The 16317-nt window shown below is 29.3% G+C and overlaps 1 protein-coding gene across 2 annotated transcripts; it reads right to left on the bottom strand.

The window, feature by feature from the left end:
* Nucleotides 1–2078: 2078 nt before the first annotated feature.
* LOC130446685 (pleckstrin homology domain-containing family F member 2) lies at nt 2079–16286 on the bottom strand. Of its 2 annotated transcripts, XM_056783069.1 has the most exons (9): nt 15960–16286; nt 15646–15710; nt 13563–13764; nt 12489–12614; nt 10877–10983; nt 10663–10819; nt 8735–8820; nt 5255–5306; nt 2079–2228 (listed from the first exon to the last, which is right to left on the bottom strand). In XM_056783069.1, the coding sequence occupies exons 1-8, from the start codon at nt 15973–15975 to the stop codon at nt 5274–5276; spliced, it is 792 nt and encodes a 263-aa protein (XP_056639047.1). In that variant the 5' UTR covers nt 15976–16286; the 3' UTR covers nt 2079–2228; nt 5255–5273. The 2 variants fall into 2 exon arrangements, with proteins under 2 accessions (XP_056639047.1, XP_056639048.1); XM_056783070.1 differs by lacking the exon at nt 5255–5306 and having other exon boundaries at nt 15960–16283.
* Nucleotides 16287–16317: the final 31 nt, after the last annotated feature.

Consider the following 16317-nt stretch of genomic DNA (forward strand, 5'->3'; position numbering starts at 1 on the left):
TGCAATATATGATGACATGAATTGAGATTCAAATATCTCGAGGACCAAGTTGGAGTATACCAGTCGTTACTTATGTTAATGTCAATTATATATAATGTGACATCAAGAAAATTGATTTTATTATTTATTTTTTTATTTCGATTGTAAATTGAAGTTTTTATAAGAATTGAATTTTTTATTTATGTTTTCAATTTGATTCTTTGGTACGGCAGTAATGCAATCATCTACATATAGGAAAAATATTTATGTATAATCATATATTTATATCAAGTTTGCTTAGGACAGTTTCCTCGAGATCTTCCATTACTAATTGTGCTATAACACATGAGATTGAAGCTCCCATAACGCAACCATCAATTTGTTTGTATGTTGTAAGTGTGATTTCTATCGCTTTAATAAATTCATTTTGAGGTATTTCTGTATATTCTTTAATTTTGTCCCATTTAACAAAATAAATACATATTCGTTAGGAATTTTTATACTTTTTCTTAGAAATTCCATGTGCTTTTGATATAGTATTTATTCTGGTATAAAATTTTTCCCAAAATATATTTCAAATAATTAGATAATGGAGTAAGAGGAGTTTGAATACCTGAAACAATCAGTCGAAGGGGAATGTCAGGCTCGTACAGCTTTGGTAAACCATGTTTTTGGAGACATTGTGAAGCTTTAATTTTTTTGCATTTTTTGCGAAAGAAAAAGTTATTCTACCCAAGATAGAATTAGATCATTATTTTGTTTTTGATAAGACTTGTTTAATTTTTTTGTAAGTTGTCTTATCATTCAATAATTTTATTATAATAATCTTCTGATTTCATAATAACAGTTTTATTAGATTTATCTGCTTTCATACTTTTGAGATTTCTGTTTTGATTGATAAATTCTTTGATTTTAGTTATATTTTGATATTTCTGTTCTTTTTTTTTCAATTTTTAAAATTGGTGAAAATACTACAAGTATCAGATCTTATTTAATTTTGAATTTCGTTATTTAGATGATTGGTTTTAATATTACATAAGATATTTGTCACTAGAAATATTTTGTGCAAAATTGGTAGATACCTAAAGATAAAATAATTATCCGGAATACTAAACAACATATTCAAGAAAAGGATTAACAGATACTACAATCAATTAAAAAGCTAAACAGAAACATGAAACATTTTTCCTTACCAGGACTTTCCCAACAACTATCGAATTATTTCAATACAGATGATATTAATATGTCATAAAATATTGATGACCTCTTAGTCTATTTTCTAAATATTGAGATGTTTGCCCTATGTAGGCAGCGTCACAATTAGTATAAGGCACTTGATAACACATTCAAGAAAAGGATAAACAGATACTACAATCAATTTAAAAACAAAACTGAAACGAAACATCAAAACATAAAACATTTTTCCTTACCATATGTGCAAGGACTTTCCCAACAACTATCGAATTATTTCAATAAAGATTATATTAATATAAGTCATAAAGGACATAATACATTATCCAAATATATCACTAAATTAAAATCTAAAACAACAAAAAAACAAGAAAAGGAATATTTCATATCAAGTACCTTGTACTAATTGTGACGCTGTCTACAAAGGACAGACTAAAAGATCATCAATACAATAAAAAAATAAAATTGTTTTAACGAACCATGAAATATCAAAAAAACATAAATTCAATTATAAAGAATCAAAAATTTTTGGAAAGGAATCTAATACACGAAAAAGAGAATTTAGAAATGGTTCACATTCATAAGAACGAAAAAGTTATAAATGGTAAAAAAGACCTGAATAATTGAAGTAAAATTTATAGCTCTATTTTGTAAATTCTAATAAAACTACAAATAGTGATCTATTGATTAATATAAATATACAAATTGTCAGTGTCAATATCATATTTTGAAAAAGACTGAAATAAGTCGAAACGTTAATTTTTATCTTTAAAAAAAATTTTTAAGAAAAACTGATTTTAAAACAGAAGAGACCTAAAATCAAGAACATTTGCAAAAAAATACATGTACAAAATAAATATTTGAAACCTAGGAACTTGTGGTTGATGTGAAGAAAAAAAACATATAAATAGTATAACAATGTATGTATATTTAAAATAGATATATGTAATAATAATGTTACCTTTAGATATAAACCAAAAATTATTTACACATAAAGAGAAGTATAACAATTTCAGCAGAGATTACTTGAGTCTTCAATTATCACCATAAAACTTGGGCTGAAAAACAATTTTTATTAATATGTATTATATATATTAATATAAATATAGAGCGTTTTCTTATTGGGGACATGGCAACATATATTGCCATTGCCCAAAATTATTAATGCATCAACACGAAAACTGATTTAAATAAGCTTAGTGTAATTTATGCATATCTATTAGATTTTGAAAAAAAATCCTATAAAAATCAACGCCAGAAACAACTAATCTCATCTTTAAAATTTATTTTCTTTCATATTCAAACCAATAAATATTCAGCTATATTTATAACGACTTAGCCTATTAAAATTTTGTTAAAATTTAATGTTATCCATAAATTAACTAATCAATATTGAACATCATTCACTACAACTAATCCTTATCTGACCTATAAAAATTCAACGTCATTCATGATCTAACCAATTAAAAATTAATAAAAATTTCTATAGTAACCAAAATCATATTACAATTAATCAATATTTCTATCAACGTCACTTTGAAAGTTGAATCCTATGAATTTAAAATTTTTACAAGAACTTATACAACTTATAGCCACCACAAATCTCAATTAATTATTGTAAGTAAAATTTTATTGTTATTTATATTTCTTATATTGTACTTGACCATAATTTCAGTCCCAGATGATGAATACAGAAGTATATATATATATATATATATATATATATATATATATATATATATATATATATATATATATATATATAATGTGTGTATATGTGTTAGTGTGTGTGTGTACGAGGGGGTACCCAAAAATAACCGGAATTTTTTTTTAAATGCTATATATTTACAAAAAAAACTTATCCCCTACAAAATACAATACAATAATATATTTGTCCAGTGGTGCTTCCACTGTTCGAAACATTGTTTGAACTTGCTGTCTTCAATGTTTTCAAATCGTCGTCTTTTCATACCCCTTTTTATGCGTGAAATCAAGAAAAAGTCGCACGGAGCCAGGTCAGGCGAGTAAGGTGCGTAAGGCAGCGGAACCATGTTATTTTTAACCAAAAACTGGCTAACAGTTATGGCTGAGTGTGCAGGTGCGTTGTCATGGTGGAAGAACCAGTCACCTGTTTTCTGAACCGAGCTCCAAGATATTCCACTGATTTCAGACAGTTCATCATTAGAAAACAAATTTCATAGCGACACCTTGTTCACTTAAATTTGCAATCATAAAAAAACGAAGCAGTCGTGAAACAGCACTAACAACGGTCACTAGTGATGAACAGAACGTGGCAGGTCAACGGCCTACGCGGCACTGAACTGGCGACGAGTTGTGCTAGACAGGCTTAGCGGCAGAAATCAGTACTGCAAAAGCTCCACCCATGGCAATGCAATCCGGTTACTTTTGGGTACCGCCTCGTATGTGTGTGTGTTTGTGGATGTAATGAAAAAATGTAAAGAATTAGAAATATTATTGATTAGAATTAGTAACTGGGAATATTCAAGAGCAAGTTATGAAAGCACTGCTTTTTAGCATTTCATATCAGTAAATAATCTATTAGATATAAAAGTGTTATGGATTTGGAAAAATTTGATATAGGCATGTATGAAATTTCCGCATTATTCGAAACAAATTTTAATTTTCAACTATTAACAATCAACAACCTACAAAAATTTATACAAACACTAAGTAGTTAGAAATGAATTGCAAAATGGCACCAGCGTACTATTCAGTTGTAAAAACAAGATATCACACAGTATACTGATTTTATTAATTTTTTAGCCTAGTGATTTTGGTAACAATATAGAGAAATTTTTAAAATAAACAAATATTTTAAGCAATGTTTTCATTCTACAAAATTAAAATTATATTAAATAAGGCAACGAAGCTGATTTTACTTCTTTACATTCTATCAGAAACGTTTGAAAAATATCGATTGTCACTTCTATTCTCCAACCTTCCACATATCGCTACAATCCACTACAGCATTTTTCACTTTCTCTCCACCCTGTCATAATCTTACATCCCTCTTATCTAATATATCCCCACTACAAACTTCTCATCTATCGATATTTCTCTTCATCTTTCTCCATCCCTTCCTATTTCTCTACATCTCTCGCCATTAATATCAATCCCTCGATTTTCTTCTCTATCTCTCTAAAACTCACAATATCGCCCTCCAATTTTATCACTTCCAATCTCCATAATGACTGATTCCTATGAATCTTGCAACATCTCCCTCACCCCTTACCTTGGCTCTAGATACATCACAGATTCCCCTCTACATATCTTTCCCTGTTTTTTAGATTTTCTTTCAAATAACATTCCTCTTGTATATATACTCGTTTTTGTTTGTCTCTGTTTCTGTCCCTAAGTATCGTACAAATATACACGGAGGCGATTAATGAGAGGGTAGTTTAAAGCTTTAAAATTGAACAAATTGAACAATTAATCATAATTTGTAATATGCATAATTGCAAATGGAAGAACAAGTAAATCATAAACAAGAAAGTCTTTCAACAAAACCCAGTAAGTTGATTGAAATTAAACACAATTTAAATCAAAATAAAAGGTGGGGGACCTTATAATAGAAAGAAGGAAAATAAGAATGAAATAGCAACAGATCACAGCATTAGCTGATAAAACTTTGAACAATTCAACAATTAAAATTATACAGGTAAATAACTGACAAAATATTGAAGAAAAAAACAAATTATTGTTTAAGGCATGATTACAGTACTTAATTGTATTTTATTTCTTCTTTATATTTCAGAAGGTTGTATCTTGCACACTGAGAAGGTTGAAGAATAATTGTATTATTATTGTTATTATTATTATTTCTTAGCAACCTAACATTCCTCTAGTTTACAGTACTATTTATGTATAGCAATAAATTTATGTTATGAAATGTTACATTTTTGGGACATAAAATTGTTACATAAAAGTAATATTGAATTTGTTAGAAAAACTCAAAGGAACTAAAAAACATGAACATTATTATTTTTCACTATCTCTAACAAAAAAATTTCAAAACCCAGCATCAATTTCAAAACATACTGACCATAGTTGAAAATTAACTTACAACTGTTGAAGGAAAAGTATTAACACGCATAGCCCAAGCAGTGACTTCGAAACTGTCAAAATATTAAACATTATCAGAACAAATTACACTTTGAATTATGAATTTACTATATATTTGGTATAAAGTGCAGTATAAAGAAATTATCACAAATATAGAATAATGCTATTTATAGAGAACATAACGTCCAATTATTGAATATCTTAAGCAGAAACGTGAAAAAAATTTCAAGGAATTCTATTCAAGGAAAACAATATGCATTATTGTTGAAAATATTTTAAGAAAACCATAACCAAACATAACGCTAGTTTTAAATAGACTTCATTCAGAAAACTAAACTAAATTCAAATCCACCAAGGTAATTTTGAAAATTACAGTTGACTTAATTTTTCCCCTTATTTCCAATTCAATCTTTGAATTTTTTGTAATTTTATTAGCATTGAAATCAATAATTTCAAAACAAGAACGAGGAGGTGGACGTAAAATCCACAAAAATGAGAATTTGTAAACTAACTAACAGAATCTGACAATTATGACAAGAGATGTCACAAATAATTCACTTTTTGCCATTATGGCTTGGAAATATAATATTTAAAAGTAAGGAAACAGTGGGGAAAGCTGATGTACAAAAGCAATAACTTCTTTCCAACTTTTCCTAATGCCACGAGGAGGGTGGTTTAGTGTGGTGAGAATCCCATACGGATGCACGGCACGACATAAACTTCTACCCCAACTCTTAGGGTAAAATAAAAGATAAAACGAATAGATGTATATGTTTTTATTACGGCTGGAGGATGAAGAACACAAACTGAACAAACTCCTTAAGAGGGGGTACAGATTTAGAATAGGATATAGTAGCACAAAACTCATCCATGTATTTGACTACATAAAATGGTTTCAGATGGAAAGTCCAACTATAATGGTAAATCTAGATGTCCATATATACATACATTATATATCTAATTATTTATTTTATCCCTATTTTTATACTCGATCTTAACCAATGACTACTACCAATACAGCTTTTTCAATAAGTTGTTCCATTTATTGAGTCCCTCCCTCTAAGTCAAGTGAGTCGTATCGTAGGTCAAACTAGTCACTCTGTATCTGATATACATCAGTTGACATTGTGTGAAATACATAATTAAAAATTGTGTATACGCATGCAAGTCACATCATTCCACCATACCACAAGTGAGCTATAAACATAGTGAAAAAACTATTCATCTAATATTCATAGTCCTACAAGGAAAGAGCTTTAAATTCAAGTAATTTAATCAAGTCTAATTCTGAAAGAACGCCAGCCATGATCGTCGTATCATTAGTTACTTCTTAGTCGCTATTCCATGCCTGATTTATCAGTTGTTTCAAAAACGTGACTGGTTTAATAAAATGAACCAGTTTGTATTAATTTGACATTACATAGCATTTTTACTCAATTTTCACCTATTGATATCATAGATGCTGAACCATTTGAGAAATTTTTGTCAGTCTTAAAAGCTGTTCTGGAAATCAAACCCCCCGATATCCAATAATAAGGTGTAAAAGTTCTCTTCTTATATGGAACGATTTGGGAATAGTGTGAGCTTAAAACTGTCAAAGACGAGACTTAAAAAGACTAAACTCCTGTGTTCATTCTGATTGAGCAGTCTAGCCCCCATCCACGTCTGTTATCTGTCTAGTAGATGAAGAAACTGTATTGATTGTGCCTCAATTGTGGTCGGTTAAATCACACCTCACTAACTGTGACTATCTCACTGCAGCAAGATTGGTTAAATTTGCAAGATGTGCGTCCCAACTCTCCTCGGGGAATCTAAAACCCACTCTTTGTTATTCTAATACCCTCTACATGAAGATAGATACTCCAATCTTGGAAATTTTTGTATGAGATTGAACCAGACTCATGACAGTCGCGTAGTTAATCACTGTTTCAGTGACGTACAGAAATAAATCCTTAGCAAGACATGATACTTTACTGAACCGGATATGGCTCCGAGTACCTGAATTAGACACTCACGCGCCCTTATTTTCTACTCAACTCCTTTACTCGAAGATATATTCTATTTTCATAAAAAGAAATTAATGTGTTTCCATGTAGAAGTCAACTTTCAACTCTAAGAAGCCAGTTTTTATTCATGAACGTGACATGTCTTTTGCGTTGAGGACATGCAAGGAAAAAGAGCAGATTACATCTGAGTTTTAAAGAGTACAGACCTGTTGAATTCAGCGATTGGGGCCCTCCCCCGGTTGTAATTGCCAAACCTCACGACGGAGTGAAGCGCATCAATTGTGGTATAAGCTCGAAGCTAGTGACTGCTAATCGCTCTAATTGAATATTGCCTCAGTCGTTAAATGGTCTAGGCGAAGTTGAAGCATACTTTGATGATAACATTTGTCAAGAAGTGTACCAAGAACCTGATAACGTGCTTAGAGTGCCTGCAAAATATTCTTTCTACTAGGAAAGCATAAAATTTTTGAGCCATGTGATGTCCTACAACAAAATTCAGATAAGTACCACCAACATTCAAGCTGTCTCAGAGATGCCTTGTCCTAACAATATAGCTTTGTTGGATGCGTTACTCATTTCTCTGCTAGTGAGAGCTTATATCTTCTAATAAGAGAGGTAATAAGCCTCTTTCTTGAATTGTTTATCCAGATCGAGTCTTACCACAGATCACATCTCTTACCCTACTCCTAACATCAAAAGCCATCAATAGACGATAAAAAATAATGTGGTATGTGCAGAACTTGTGCTATACATCTCCAATTTAGCTGTAACTGCAGACACCATCATTGAGGACCCAAAGGTGCAAGCCTGGATAAAAGACACCAAGACAGGCCCCAAAAATAGTGTACTAGTGTACTATTTATGGTACCATACTTTTGCGATTATATTGAGGTGTAATACATTCCAGTCATCAAATCCTTCCCTCTTAGTCAAGTGAGTCGTGTTGGGCAATGATATATGTCAATTAATGTTATATGAAAAACAAAAATAAAAATTGAGCATAAGCGTGCAAGTCACATCAATCCTTCCCATACCTTTTACCATACTACAACAAATATAAAAATAATACAAGCAAGGTATCTTTTGACCCTACTAATTTTTTTCGTGCTAACTTTAAACAAAAACTCCTTTTTAATTGAATCTATATTTCCAACAATAATTTTCCATACTCTATGAAAATTATATAAATATCAATAAAGAAGTTTTTTACGGGTATTTTTTTGCCCTTAATCTCAGCTTTAGCATCTATAGTAAATTTGAAATAATTTGTACTTAAAATTTATAGCCATACTTGGAGTACAACTAAAAGTAGGGCTATAAATATTCGTGAACTAAGTAGATACCTATACACTAAACTCAATAAATGTTTAAATAAAAAAAAGAATTAGGAAATAATATTGATCACAAAGGCAGCAAAAGGCAAAACAAATAAAGTGGACATACAAAAAAATTGATAAAATATTAGTCATTCTTACCAAATCATGAGTCTCAAGTTGCCCTTTATTTGGATCACCCTCATCGTCATCTGAATCATCTTCTCCTGATGAATCTGCATTAGTGCCTACAAAATATTTCCAGAAATAATAAAACCAAAATACCACACTTTCAATAAGATTGGTTTTTAATCATACCAAGATCTATTTATTGTGATCGATAGGACATTATAAATAATGCCGAGCAGTTTGATTAATTTCCAGTACAGAGTGAGTACAACCCAGTTTTATACTGTTACTTTTATTACAAATCTGTGCGATATTAAAAAAATATATTGCCTTCATTATGCTGTACTACCCATCTGAAGATGGAGCAGGTCCTTACTTTTATTATATCTTATACTTACAGCCTCTGCATTATTTAAATCATTCAACACCAATCTGCCAACGTGATATCCCTTGGGATATAATGCATGTGGGATTAGAGGTTTCATGTGATACTACTCGATTTTAGGAATGGTTTTATTATAGCACACGTTTACTTGAAGGCAACTGCTGACTTTAGAATCAAACAAATACATATCTTTGAGCAAAATTTTCAATCTTCAGAAGAGTGCAACTTATCAGGAGGAGAAGAATAGTAAGAAAGTATTAGACATTATATTGTTGTTATGTGATACTATAGTTTTTCTGTACATGGCTGTACCCTTTTTACGAGTCAGCCCGCAAATAAAATATTATTAATTTCATATTTCTTGTATACTTTTCTGAACATTGTGTAATTTATCATTCCATTCATCTTAGTATTTCAATTCAATCAATTTAAAAATCTTGTAAATCTTAAATTGTTGCATTTTCAATTTTTTTTTATTTCTGTGATTTGCAAAAAATAAGCTAGCTCCGAAAGTTTTTTAACCTGAAAATGGCAATACTCAATTAATTCTATTTAACTTCTTCTCTTTCTTTGTATAAGCTGTAATACTTATTAAAAATGAGGTTATACTGTACTTATTATAATTGACAAACTTTATGAAAGTTTCATGAATATAAAACAATATGTTATTTATTGACAATGAGAATGTATAGTAGATTAGATTAGTAAAGAAAATATAAAGAAAAAATATCAAGATTATGAAAATAGTGAATGTGGTATTATGGTTGATAAGTAGCAGGAAAGTAATTGAAGTTGCACAGGATGTTGTGGTTAGAAGTGATTGAAGGGTAAATGGACAAGGGATATAGAATTTGAGTTCAACATAGTTTAGAATAGTAAATTAATAGCATTATATATGGATAAATTATAAAATATTGACATGAAAAAAGCTTTGGTTGTTTATTTAAAAAAAAGACCCCACCGAACTAACTCAGTATTATAATAAATAATTAAAATGAAATTGAAATAAAAAATGTCTATATATTCTAAACAATACATATTCAAATTACATAGAAAGAGCTCATTTCGACGAGGCTTTCACCAAGAAATGGATTGGGCAAAGAGGGCGGCCATCTAAATCGCCAGTCACTAGGAAACTTTTATTGAGGTTATTTCAAGAAATACAGCTAACACTGTAACCTTAAACAAATAACTATAGGAATCCTAAATATTTTAATCATTTTCAAATTAATTACGCAGAAATATCAAATCCTCTCTTTCTTAAACGAAATAATACATTCAAAATTACATTATAAAGTAATGTCATATAACTTTGTTTTCATCCATCTTTAATATTTTTAGATCAGAAAAGCCACGTAGTTAGAGATCTGATTAGTGGATTTACATATATTTTCGAAGAGTTCATGTGAAGTAAAACGTAAAAAACAATACATTCAAATTATGTTGCGCCTATTTGGTAATCTTAAGATCAATTCTATACAGTAACTGTGAGCAAAGATAATTCTAAACTGTTATACCACCTCTATATGATACAAATTCTATTTTAGCAAGGAAATAAATATATTATTTAACATACCTTTCATTGATGTTTCATGGGAGTTGTTTAGTTTTGTTGTTAGAAGATCAAAGCAATGTAGACACACTCTAAGGGGCTTAGAACTTTGACTAGGCAGCATGTAACGTTTATTTGAACAAGGTCCACATACCACAGCTCCACATTTACGACAATGATGCTGAAAATTATAAAAAGGAATTGTATGTGAAGAAATAAAAGAGTAATTTTTTCTTACTCTTCTATTTATCAATGTAAATTGAGTCTTCCTACAATGCATGCATACAGGGGCTTCTCCATCAGGAACCCACACAGCAGCATGTTCCGAGACAGCTTTTTTGCCACCTGAAATACATTAAACTCAATATAAAAACCAAAAATATAAATCATATTTCTCTTTTTTCATTAAGAAATCGACTTTTTTGCTTAGTACAAATTATTTTAATACAAGTCTAAGACATAAAGGAAGATCTACTGTCAAAACAGCCTGACAAATTTTCTCTACTATTTCCCAACTGGCTTAGAGTATTTTTATAGCATATTAGTAATTGTTTAATAGAATGGAGGTAAAGTATAGTTATCATTCATTTAATACTCAACATTTTGCTCTTGTAAGAATGTTAAAACGCGAGAGCTGGATAAAACTGATTTATAATTGTATTTATTTCTTGGGACATTAAGAGAAAATATAAATAGATATTACCTGGAAAAGAAGCTAAAAATAGAACCAAATATACAAAGCACTAATAGTTATTTAAGTACTAGAGGTACTAAGTAGATTATTATGACCTAAAGGCTTGCAGTTCAAAGGTTCCTTGTGTCCCAAGCTACCTGTGGTGCCTCTAAACTGTTATGTCACACCAGACGGTTTTAAAATTTTTTTTGATTTAATTACGTTTACCATTTTTGTTGCTAGGGAGATAAGTATAAAAAGTTCAATGTGCCAAAGTCAAAAATCAAAATTGAAACAATATTTTGAAACTTCTGACAAAATTGTAACGAAGGCAGATACTCATACAACAAGGAATAAGTTAGTCAAAAGCTGTTATTTGCCTGTTAATGCTCGCATGGGTCATGTGTACTTTAATTCCATAAGGGCAAATAGTAATACATTATGTAGAGTGTATATAAGGTATAAAAACACAATAACATACTGGTATGACATTTATAAATTAATCAGTCAATGCAAAGACCATACAATAGCATATTTAAAAAGCAACAGAAATTTAGTGAGAATGTGTGAGTGATGATTTCAACTCTTATGTTTTTAATTAAAAATAATTAATTTATTTTTTCACCTTTACCTCTAGTGGAATTTTCGGAAATGTGTCAAAATAGAGAAATAAATGTTTTGCTGCTATTGAGCCCCGTAATCCTTATTGAAAGCTGTTTAACAAATCAATATTAATAATAGAACTGCTCAATATTTTTAAATAAAGATGTTACCGTTATTTGAAAGTACAATTAACTCAGGAAATATCTCCCAAAGATAATATCAAACAAATTAAATATTGAGCAACTAGGATAGAAAATCAAAACAAGCTAGAAATCTTGACAATCGAAAAGGAGGTGGATTATTTGATTTTGTATTATGATATTTTGGTTATTGTTAATAATCTTGTTAATTCAATAAATTCTCATTTTTGTGGACTCAAAGTACAGCTTCCACACTTGTTTTTATATGTATATGACGCGCGTTTTGATAAGGTAAGCGTGTGTTCAATATTACTTGCTGTAGCCAAAAACGGAGTTAAAAGAGTCGAAAAGAAATATGTTCGAGGCTCACAATACTTTTATTTAGAAGGTCAATAGTGATTTGTAGATTTTTAAAAATTGTCTTGTGTACTTACTTTTTCTGAGTAAATCTTCAATACATTTATTAATGTGGGCCATCCAATCTCGTTTTTCTGCAGGAGTAGCAGCATAGACAGCAAATGATTTTGAGGCTGTTCTTATCAGCCAACCATTTTTGTACTCTAAATAAAACAGCAATTTGATAAGATTTTTACATAAATTATATCATTTATCAAGTAGACTATCAACACATTTCTCAATATAAATTTAAGATCAGTATTTGCAATATACTGCCAGGAAAGTATTGGTTTGATAAAATATTCTCAAATAGGGGTATGTCTGACATTACATTATAAGACTATTTAGATTCAAATTATATTTTTACACTTTACAAATATAGGGATGGAAGAAAGTTCATTGGTCAGAGCTTTGAGGATACATTTATAGTTTTAAAAAACAAATCAGTTGCATAGCATCCAATTTTTAGCTTTTGGTCTTTTATTTGTAATATACCTGTAATTAGTTCCATCAAGGGTTAAGACAAAAAGTAGAGGTACTCTAACTGTTGTATATGGAACAATTTATATTGTGATATATAGAGATGTGAAAGTACAAATTGTGGATATATGTAATTTTTTTTCAATTCAACTATAGGTGTCATTTGTGATTTATAGTTCAATGCCTGGATTTTATTTAATTATTTATTATTTTATTTCATTGTGTAGATACTCCAACTTTAGTAATACAAAATTAAACAGTGCAGAGCTTTACATTATATTCATGACATGTTTAATTAAGAATATGCAAAAGCTGAAACATTACTGTGAACAAATAATTAGAGTTATGGAAACAGCTAATTGGACACAATACACATATAAAACTATCAATATGTTATTGCCCTGACACAAAAAGAATAAGAAACCTAAGAAAAAGAAATTTGAAAATTTAGAGAAGAAAAACTTAATAATTCTATATTTGAAACTCATTTCCTTTGATGTACTTATTAGAATGTGGTTGATACAGATAATAAATAATTTTTTTCTTTTCATTACAATGAGCATATGTTAAATTTGAATTAAGGGACTAATTTGAAAACATATACTCTGTACTTGAATATCAAATTTACTCACGGGAATCATCGTCTAAACTCTCTAATTTAACTTCTTCTAAAGGAATGATATGTTGTTTATTGTATTTTTTTTTATTAATCACAATATTTCCATAAATTAAAATATCGTTGAATAAGAAAAACTGTCTAGTTTTCGGTTTCTTTCTACATATCTTTGTTAGTGAACCTTCACCAACTAAGACTCTTCCAGGAACACCCAATGGCTGTAACAAATATAAACAAATTATTTTAATTTCTTAATTCTTAGATATTTACATACATTATCTAAAGTCAAGATCAGTTTTTCATTTTTGCTGATAAATGTTCTCGATTTTGGGTATTATTTACTAAAGAATTGAATTGATTTTTCAATAAACAATATTTGTGTCATTATCAAAATATAATCTAACTGCCACATGAATATTAAAATAAAATTTGTTTTAACTATACAAGTAACATCACCTCAAATCACATTATCATAGTTTGGATATTTATAAATCACTGCATTACAGTTGGACCAAAAAAATTAATTTAAAATATGAGTTAAATATTCAAATCTTATAAAATACTTCACAATCGTGATTGAGCAAAATGTTAAAATTAATTTTATTTTCTGACACATTATATCTCACAAAAAATACTATTGATTATTAATTTGGCTGAGCTTTCCAAAATGGTGAATAACATATTCAAAATATTAAAACAAAACACATCCTATACATAAATATGTAGAACAATTGTCCTTACCATAGTACAAGGACTTTCTAAACACCAAAAAGTAAAAGAAGTAATATTATATATGAGATTCCTTGTAATGAATGTGATGTTGTTTACATAGGACAGTCATCTCAATATTTTTTAAAAAATAAAACTGACATAACAAACTATTAAATATTTAAAATGCATACAATTTTCCGAAGGGCATGCAAGTGTAAGAAGAGTAATCTACTGACCAATTGTGATGCTATTGCATCTGATTAAGTATGTCTACATCAATAAAAAAGGTGATAGACATAGCATTCTTCAGAGAAGATGTAATTCAATATTCATCATGGCTAACCAGAAAAGTTTTCTCTGACAACTGCAGACCATCTTTTGGATTATTGAATTTCTAATCAATATCAGCTATTTCTGCATGACAGATGGTTCACAATTGGAAATGAGAATGGCGCCAGAGAGCATCTGCCAGAGTGTTCAACTATACAAACCAAACAACAGCTCTGGCTGATGTTGTCTTCAGTTGAGATTAGAGTCTCTGAACAAGAGGGTATGAATTCACTCTGATAAGTTGCAAAAAACTGATCAGCATTTTATAATTAAACATTATCATTAGAAATGTGAACAATTAGGCAATATTAAAAAAATATTGATGAACATAACGTCTCATGGAGAATTAGTATGCAATTCAATATTCATCATGGCAATTGTGAGAAAAGTAGTTCTATTTTCTTCTTTTAAGAAGGAAAAACCATGTTTTCAAATAGAAAGTATTTTTGATATTTCAACCTAATTTCAGTCTTCGTCAAAAGAATTATATGATTCAATTAATAAATTAATTGATTACCTGCCTCAATTTTTAGGCTTGAAATGAATAAATGATTTTGATTATAATATATATTGTCAATCTTTGTAGAATTAAAACAGATACAAATATTTTTGGATTTGGAGTTATTTCAGGTGCTTATCAAAATATTTTAATAAATAAAACAAATAGATGGATAGACATTCAATATCTGCTTCTAACTAAATGAAGTTGATTGTTATAATCTGTATCTTCTGAGGTCTAAAAATTGCTATTATCACTTTCTATAACTAGAATTTGCACTTAATGACAATTATTTCTAAACTGAGTTTCAGATATAATAATAATATAACTAAAATCAAACTATTCAGATATACAAATTTATATACACATGGTTTTAAATATTCCACTAAACAAAGAATTTAAAATTTACTTAGTCAGATTCTGAGTTACAAGTAATAAGAAAGGTTGAAAGTGATATCCAATGCAGATATTTGTACAATGTGAAATTTTAAATAATAATCAAATATATTTTTAGGAATTAGCAATTTAAAATTAAGTACTTCAAAAGTAATAATCTTACCTGCCCTGAGCTGCCAAAACAGCTCTCAACCATATTAATTCTTCGAGCATTCGCCTCACTGTTAACTACAACAGACATTTAAAAAAATATTTATCAAAATATGGGAGGTTCTTTCAGTAGTAACTGTGGTGAATCATCTAGATTGATTTAATTATTATTTTACTATCATAGTAAAATCTATTTCTAAAATATTAAACAGAGCATAAAATCGTTCACTCTACCATAAATTGAAGAGGCCTTTAAGGATAATGTTTCACAAAAATTATATTTGGTAACAAATGAGTTATGTGCTTTCAACATATATAAAATCTTACCTAATTTATCAACCATTTCTAACAATACACTTTGAAACTAAACTTGGAAAATTAATAAAAAAGAATACACTAGAGAATATTTATGTTAACCGTCATAAACCCATCAATTTTCCCAGTGACTGCACTTTTTACACTTTATACAAATTTTATGACTCATGCTTCTACATTTTCTGTATACTTATGCATGTCTTATTCTTGAAAGAAAAAGGGAGATACCAACTATACAAGTAAAACAAAGAAGAAAAATCTAGTAGTTTCCAGAGTAAAACAGTTATTTATCGTCCTTCTGTATTCGCACCACTGAAATAAAAATTTCTAATAGATGTTTTCGTAAACTATGATCGGGTTGAGCCGATCA

The sequence above is a fragment of the Diorhabda sublineata genome, chromosome 7 (assembly GCF_026230105.1).
Source record: "Diorhabda sublineata isolate icDioSubl1.1 chromosome 7, icDioSubl1.1, whole genome shotgun sequence".
In the NCBI taxonomy this organism is placed as follows: Eukaryota; Metazoa; Arthropoda; class Insecta; order Coleoptera; family Chrysomelidae; genus Diorhabda; species Diorhabda sublineata.

Bases quoted from the DNA above. Each gene is read 5' to 3' on its own strand.
- LOC130446685 (XM_056783069.1), bottom strand. The intron at 10,820-10,876 runs GTAAGAAAAAAT...TATAATTTTCAG, and splicing joins TTACATTGATAAATAGAAGA to CATCATTGTCGTAAATGTGG. The intron at 5,307-8,734 runs GTAAGAATGACT...ATATTTTGACAG, and splicing joins AACTTGAGACTCATGATTTG to TTTCGAAGTCACTGCTTGGG.